The following is a 7733-nucleotide window of genomic DNA, read 5'->3' on the forward strand; positions in this document are numbered from 1 at the left end:
TGCTCCGCTCCTTTTTCTACACTTGCCGCCCATACGGAACTCCAGCGTGGGTGCCTGCCGGTTGGAGTGCAATCGGGGACATCGGCTCTGGTTGGGGGACAAACGGCACGCATGGATGGTGCAAAAAGATGCTCGCTGCCTACTGGCTGAATGGGCAGGAACGCCCTCCCTGACCGTTCCAACGTACTCCCTCAGTACCAAAATATAAGGCGTTTTTGCAGTTCAATTGTAATTCAAATTAAACTGCAAAAACATGAATGTGCCATCAAATGCTGGGATTAGTTTTGTCGGGTGCTCATGAACTAGAGGCCCTTCCTGGTGCATACTACTTATAGATAACGATAATGTATATATTTTAATCCACAGTATAGTTAAATTTAACTAATGTATAGTAATGTAGTTGCTTTTTTAAGAACACAAATGTATTAGTTAATTCAACTATTCAAGTCCAGAATGTTGTTATCATCTGCATGGCGAATTCTGTTTTTATTTTGTTCACAAGAATTTGAGTTTTAGTTGATCAAGGGCCAAAAAGGATATGAGTGTCATCATGAATTTTCATTGTTCATCAGACCTTACAAATCAAGTGGATGCGCCCTTGTATATATAGTTAGAACTCAGATTACAGAAAATGTTCTCAACAATCGACGCTATGGTTGTTGGCATTTCAGTGCATATATTTTAATCCACAGTATAGTTAAATTTCGTGTTGCTAGCTACATACTACTACTCACAGCCGGCTGGGAACTAGAAATCACATGCATGGGCACAAGAACTGAGACGCTGTTACTTACTCCTTGCTCCTTTTTTTTTGTAGCAGCGGTCGTTTCCTTCGTTTCTCTTTTATTTTTATAATGAACCTGCTGAATTGACTTTTCCTGGAAATTTGGGGAAGCTGAACTAAGACGTTGTCACTGCCTTGCTCCCTGTTTCATTTGTGTTGGATGTCCAATGATTCCATGGCGTCCACTTAGCAAAGCAAAGAAGATTAATAGCATCCTGCAATGCTTGGGTGCATACATGATTATATATTGAATTCGAACCACAAACACAATCCAGACATCTTGCATTGCTGGGATGGATACAATTGGGATGCTGAGCGAGCAACTAGCTTGTAGTTTTAATCGGATGCATTCAGAGCCTCAGGTGCTGGAGCACAGAGCTGCTGTCTAGGACCTTGGCCCTATAGCGCCTGACCAGCTTCGGCATCGTTGTGTCGAGCCAGTTGAAGGCGATCCCTTGTGAAGGCTGACCACTGCTTCTTAGTTGGCTTGGCGGCACAACAAACAGCGAGCCAAAGTGTGGCTTCGTGTCCAAGTGATGAGTAAATTATAATGCTAATACAATGAAAATCCGTCGACCAGTCGACGGAGTTAACGATACTATGAATCTTTTATGCATCTTACAAATTAGTCAGATCCAGCTACACAAGAACCCGCATATTTTATTTCAGAGCGTTGGTAGCCATTATCGTTAGCGGGATAACAGCAGCAGCGACGCACACATGGGTGCAGAATGAGGCAACATTCACAGCCTTATCCATGGCATGGGACAGCGCCGTCGTATGCGTCAAGAGCCTCCATCCGACGCTGGTGACAACACCTGCTGCAGTAAGGAGTATGAACGCATTGGTGTAGTTGCTTAGCGAGCTGTTGCTGAAGGTTGGCACGGAGACAGCCAAGAAGCCCGCAAATGTGATCTTTGTCAGCTCCATGGAGGCCGGTTTAACTTGCTCCCGGCCGATCTGCCCTTCATCGTCGTCATCAATAATTATGAAGATCCACACCATAAAAGCAACAAGCGGTGGAAGGAACACAAGCCACGCTAACTCCTTGAGCGCCGCTGATGCCATCAAGAACACGGTCATGGCGAAGGCGATGGCCAGAGCCAAGTTGAGCACGTTGACGATGCGACACATGTTTGTACTGTCACGATTATCGGTGATCAGTGGAGGGACTGTCCCCAGGAGCATGATGAAGACGCCAACAATGCAGGTGATAAAGCTCACCCCAAGCGAGACAAGAAGCAGCCGCTCTTGTTCCGTGGCGCCGTTGCTATGCCCCTCCAGTGCCAAACCTTCCAAACCTAGAAACAAGATAGCAGTGATCGCAGCCGAGAAGTCCAATGATTTTTCAAGTTTATCCTCACAGCCTAGATAGAGAGCCTCATCGGTCATCGGGTCGTTTTGTACTGACCAGTAGCACCTCCACATTGTGAGCGCCACGAAGGGAATCAAGAACAAGATATACAAAAGATTCTTCATGCTGATGAAAAGTAGAATGCCGCAGGCGAGGGCCATCCGGAGTAGCGCACAGAGGTGGATGAGGACCTTTGAGGCACCAAATAGGTACCTTGAGAGCCCGGGGGACAAGTCGGCCAGGTTTTTTGATAGACAGAGACCAAGGAATGGAAATATACCAGCCTCCAAGGTGACTGCTGCGATTGGGGAAATGCTGCCCCCCACAAATTTTTCTGCCCCTGTCTGCAAGTTAACTTTGTCAAATGAGATGGCAAGGAGGACCGGGCATGCCATGATACAAATGCCCTCTGTGAAGGTTCTCGCACGATTTTTCAGCGCATCCTGATGAACAGAGAGGAAAACAGTAAGAAGATAATTTCAGCTCGCCGTCGCCACTCAGCATATCTATGTGGCTCATGAATAAAACGCTTGTAGAAAGATTAGATAAACACAGAAGAAGGTTCTTCTGGCAAGGTGTCACAAAAAGCATCGATACCATCTAGTGAAATGGAGCATATTCTGCCGCTCCAAATGCAAAGGGGGGCTTGGGTGTGAAAGATATCCAAAAACAGAATATTAGTCTCATGGTGAAATGGTTGTGGAAGCTCGATACCCAATCTAGGTTGTGGCAAGATATAGTGAAGGCTAGATACTTGCGGAACCAAACGGTTGGCACAGTTGGTCCCCCTTTTTCCGATTCACCCTGTCGGAAAAACCTGTTGAAGGTAAAAGAGTTCTATACGGTAGGGAGGAATATCAAAACCGAATTCGGGAATATAACCAGATTGTCGAAAGACTCCATTAATGGGTTGATCCTATTCATGGAGCAATTCACACGTCTGTTTGACATCTATACAGACCAGGATTGCACTGTTAACCACCTAGTTGGGGCTGATATGGCCGGGTTTTTAATGAGAAGATTGGACCCCGAGTTGCTGGGACAGTGGGATTTTTTTTCGACAAAGGGTGTTCTTTATTGACTCAAGATATAGCACCTAGGGATACAATTATAGTGAGTACACACCTGGCCTCTGCATAACAAATATGCACACAGCCAACACAAACACACGCACACAAAGTACCACGCCGGCAAATAGAAAAGTCATTAAAGACCGAAGCTATGCATAGGCGGAGACAAAAGAAGGAAAAAACCCGTAAGCAATGAAAACAACGATTAATTACATACACCAATGACCATCCGCACCAACCATCTCTTGACAGCATGATAACTATGATGAAGATTCTCCAAAAGCGATGCCTTCGGGAAGAGAACGATGCGCAAGCGCCGCCGTCGCCCGATCCAACCACAGAGGTTAGGCCGTGGGTTTTCACCCTGGGACAGTGGGATGTGGTGTGGAAACTTGTAAGCGATATGCATCTCACTCAAGAGAGTGATACAGTGTGCTAGGGGCTGAAAAACGGCACGCTACACTACTAAATCAGTGTACAGATGGCTGGAAAACCCCCTCAACGGATGCAACCTCAAGTGGATTTGGGAGACCAAAGTTCCTTTTCATTTCAAAATGATGTGCTTACTAGACAGGTGATGAGAACTCGTCATTGGCCTGGAAATTGGGTTTGAATGTCAATTGGGGTGACTCTGGGTACCGACATATGCATGTGAAATACCTTGCAATTTTATGCATGGTGTCATTCCTTCTTACCTGCATGGGAAAGATTTTATACTATTGCTTTGGAGGCTGTCACCTGGGCGATCCGGTTAGCTTATAGTCGTGCCACCTTTGAGAGAAAGTTGATTAAAACTCCGTTTGAGATCGTGTTTACGGCTTGTTCCTTTCTTCTATATTGGGCAGGTTTGCAGAAGGGAGACGATGTGAAGAAGCTTCACACCGTGCAATAGATGATCCGTGCTGGGACAATGGTGCTGATGAGGGTCTGTGACGCAACTTTGAAGATTCAAGAACAGTAAGCTACGCTACTTCGTTGGGGGAGGCGCAAAGAGTTCCTCTAGATCGTCCTAGACTTTTATGTATGTGTTTCCTTTTGTTGGTTTGGCCTGGACTCCTGATACTTGTTGGATGGTCTCAGTCTGTAATAGGGTAGTTTATTTTGATGTTGTCAAGTTTTTCGTCCCATATCATTTGTTTCGATGAAGGGTGAGTGCGGTGGGTTTCCTAGCAATGCGTTGAATTCATTTCCCCTCCTTTTCCCCGTTTCCTGACATATTTGTAAGACTGGTGTATTTCCGTTATTTGCAACGAAAAGGTGGTTAGCCCGGTTCAAAAAAAAGGCTTAGTGCAAAATGTCTTCTACTTAAAAGGAACTACGCAAATCTCCTCCTTTCCCATCACTTCGCTCCCCAACCCAAGTCCCCTACTTTCCAACCCCTCCCCTACGCGGTGTGGACCATGGTGATGGTGCACAGGAGAGCCACGGCGACTTTGCGTATTGTGGTACGGCGGATCCCCACGTAGTCCGTTCGGCCAAAAACATATCTGATTATAGGTCGGCTACTACTGCCTGTGAGCTAGGCCACTCTTTTTGTGATGAAATTTATTTTCAATTAGGCCTATTTCATTATGATAGTACTATTTTTGACCTATTCTTAGTTCATCAAAATATTGTTTTTAAATTGGCCTAGTTAAAGTAATTAGTCTTCTTACCTAATTACAAATATTTATGTTTGATTATAACTTTTGTGATAGTTCGTACTGTTTGGGTTAATAATTATGCTTCACTCATTATACAGTATACATATTTGGTACTGCTAACCATAGCTATAAATAATTGCGCTTAGTTTAAAATACTTAGGCTAGCTGCTATTATTTCAAATACTTAAAATAGTTGATATATTTTAGATACTTGGGAAAGTTACTATTATTTAATACTTATGTTAGTTTCTATTATTTTAAATATTAGGATGGTTGTCATTGTTTTAATTACCTAGATTGGTTGCTAATATTTTAGACACTTACAATAGTGGCTATTGTTTTCAGTACTGTCGATACTTACTATTATTCTAAATATTACTCCTTCCGTCCCATAATATAAGAACGTTTTTGACACTAGCATAGTTGCTGCTTAGTAATTCAACATAAAGTTGACATTCATTTATTTAAATTACTCTACGAGCCTGTTTGGGACTACTTCCCTCCCTAAAATTTAGCTCAACTTTAGAAAATGCAAGCCAGAGTAGCTTGACGAAATCCTGCTCTGCAAAAAAGAATCTTGTATGGAAACTACTCTTTGGTGGAGCTACACACTAGTAGATAAAGGGCCTTTAGTCCCGGTTCATAAGGGCCTTTAGTCCCGGTTCTGAAACCGGGACTAAAGGGTCGTTACTAAAGCCTCCCCCTTTAGTCCCGGTTCTTATACGAACCGGGACAAAAGGCCCTCCATCTGGCCGCTGCCTGGAGGTCCACCTTTAGTCCCGGTTGGTAACACCAACCGGTACTAAAGGAAATTTTTCGAATTTTTTTGATTTTTTTTATTTTCAAATTTCTGAATTATTTTAACCTCTAATCTCTAATCACCCCTCATCACTGCTTAATTTAACCTCTAATCTCTAATCACCCCTCATCATTCCAACTCATCTAACTTCCCATCCTCTCACTGAATAAGTAGTTTGACCATAGTTTGACCAGATTTAACGAAAATACAAAATAACTTTTTTTCCTTTTAGAATTTGAGGATTCTAAAAATTTGCAAACAGGCCGTAGACTGTCAAAATCGGATGAGTTTTTAAATTTTCCTAACTAGTAGATGTAGTAATATAACTACCTCTCGCAGGATTTTATTTTTTGAAGTTTTTATCATTTTCTTTTGATTTTTTTTCAAAACAAAAAGGCGATCCCCGGGGGGGGGGGGGGGGGTAGAGTTTGGAAATGGGACCTTTAGTCCCGGTTTGAAACACAAACCGGGACTAAAGGGCATCGCACCCTTTAGTCCCAGTTCGTGTCTCAAACCGGGACTAAAGGTCTAATTTTTAGTCACGGTTTGAGACACAAACCGGGACTAAAGGGCATCGCACCCTTTAGTCTCGCTTCGTGTCTTAAACCGGGACTAAAGGGCTCAGGTGAACCGGGACTAATGCCTTAGCCGCACGAACCGGGACCAATGCTCACATTAGTCCCGGTTCGTGACTGAACCGGGACTAATGTGAATATTGCCCTGTGACCAAAGCCCTGTTTTCTACTAGTGACAATTCCTGTGTGGAAACTCCAAAGTGGATTTGGTGGAGTGAAGCTGATTTTGATGGAGCGGAGCTATTCTAAACAGTCCCTATATTTCCACTCTTCGGTAAATAAATTATGCTTATTGTATTTATCTTGTTGTAGGTAAACATGCAGTGGCCTAGGGAGAGGAATTAAGGCTATGCCTAGGTCGAGCCCTTAGTATTAGCCATAAACTTGTGATTTAGGTTTTGTGTTCCGGTTTGTGTAGTTATGTATCTCCCCCGAATATGATGATTATGGATGGAGATACCATTCAATCTTTCAGGGCTACAATTGGGCGGGTACAGATTTTTAACAGTGATGATGCAGGTTCTCTTTCTAAGTCATCTTTAGCGTAGCCCGTTCCCATAAACAAGCTTATGGATGACAGTTCATATTATCCCCTTCTAGTTAGAGTTTAGGGTAGGATTTCAGTTGAACCCTTTTCCTTTGACTGGTGATACCGTCTAGTTGTGTATCTACTCCAAACAATCTAACTTGAACTTCTCTATTTTGATTGAATGGAGTAATCTTTCTATTTGTGCTGCTTTGATGAAATGGAATTAAATTTGTATTTCTCCTGTTTTGCTGACATATATTAAATTTGTATTTGTATAATTGTATTGCATAGTTGTATTTTTATGAATAAAAAACATACCACTGACATGCAAGAAATTCTGCATGTCACCTCTAGTATAGTTAGTGGCCACCAACATCACAGTTAGTGACCTTTTCGGCATCCTGGGGGGCCGAACGGCTGGAGATGCTCTTACAAGTGGCAGACAACTTTGCAGTAGTGCAATATTCTTGAGCAATGATGCCCACTTATAAGAAAGATGGGGGGATTGAAAAACTGACAGCATGGACGAATCTGCTTTTGAGTATGGAAACTCACCATCTCAAGGTGCACGGAAGTCGATGGTAGAGGAAGTTGATCAACTCTCAAGATAAACTTGAACTTCACCGAAGTATCTGCAAGGAAAGCAATCACAACCATGGTTAGGAACAGGAAGGTGCTGAAGAAAGACAAAGATGGAGGAACCAGTCCAAACGCACAGGAAATTGCCTTGGTTAAAACCCTGGATCTTTGAACGCCACTGCCTGTACATAGGCCGCAGTCATCTGAGAATTGTTCGTTGCTGGACTCAGTACACGGGTGTTCCAATGTCGTCGCAACTCATTGAATTGAGACAGGGATACTTTGTCCGGCCGTGTGCTTGGATATTGACGTTGATGACGGAGAGCTCTATGTCAAGATCACGACGAAATGGAAAAAGAAATATATTTTTTGTGTTCCTAGGTTCATCCAAAATAAGAAG

At 43.2% G+C, this 7733-nt stretch overlaps 1 protein-coding gene across 1 annotated transcript; it reads right to left on the reverse strand.

Annotated features, from left to right (window-relative positions):
* Nucleotides 1–1444: 1444 nt before the first annotated feature.
* Nucleotides 1445–7523, reverse strand: LOC147974306 (uncharacterized). The gene is made up of 3 exons (XM_087520000.1): nucleotides 7481–7523; nucleotides 7310–7386; nucleotides 1445–2581 (listed from the first exon to the last, which is right to left on the reverse strand). The coding sequence occupies exons 1-3, from the start codon at nucleotides 7521–7523 to the stop codon at nucleotides 1445–1447; spliced, it is 1257 nt and encodes a 418-aa protein (XP_087376126.1).
* Between the last annotated feature and the right edge of the window lie 210 nt (nucleotides 7524–7733).

This window comes from Triticum urartu, chromosome 4A, assembly GCF_056163025.1.
Source record: "Triticum urartu cultivar PI428250 chromosome 4A, HENAU_Tu73, whole genome shotgun sequence".
Taxonomy (NCBI): domain Eukaryota; kingdom Viridiplantae; phylum Streptophyta; class Magnoliopsida; order Poales; family Poaceae; genus Triticum; species Triticum urartu.

What these genes read in the sequence shown, in the direction of transcription:
- LOC147974306 (XM_087520000.1), bottom strand. Translation starts at nt 7,523, where the DNA reads ATGTACAGGCAGTGGCGTTCAAAGATCCAGGGTTTTAACCAAG. An exon ending in GATCCAGGGTTTTAACCAAG is followed by an intron (nt 7,387 to 7,480) that starts GCAATTTCCTGT and finishes CTTTCCTTGCAG; the next exon opens with ATACTTCGGTGAAGTTCAAG. An exon ending in CTTCCGTGCACCTTGAGATG is followed by an intron (nt 2,582 to 7,309) that starts GTGAGTTTCCAT and finishes TCTGTTCATCAG; the next exon opens with GATGCGCTGAAAAATCGTGC.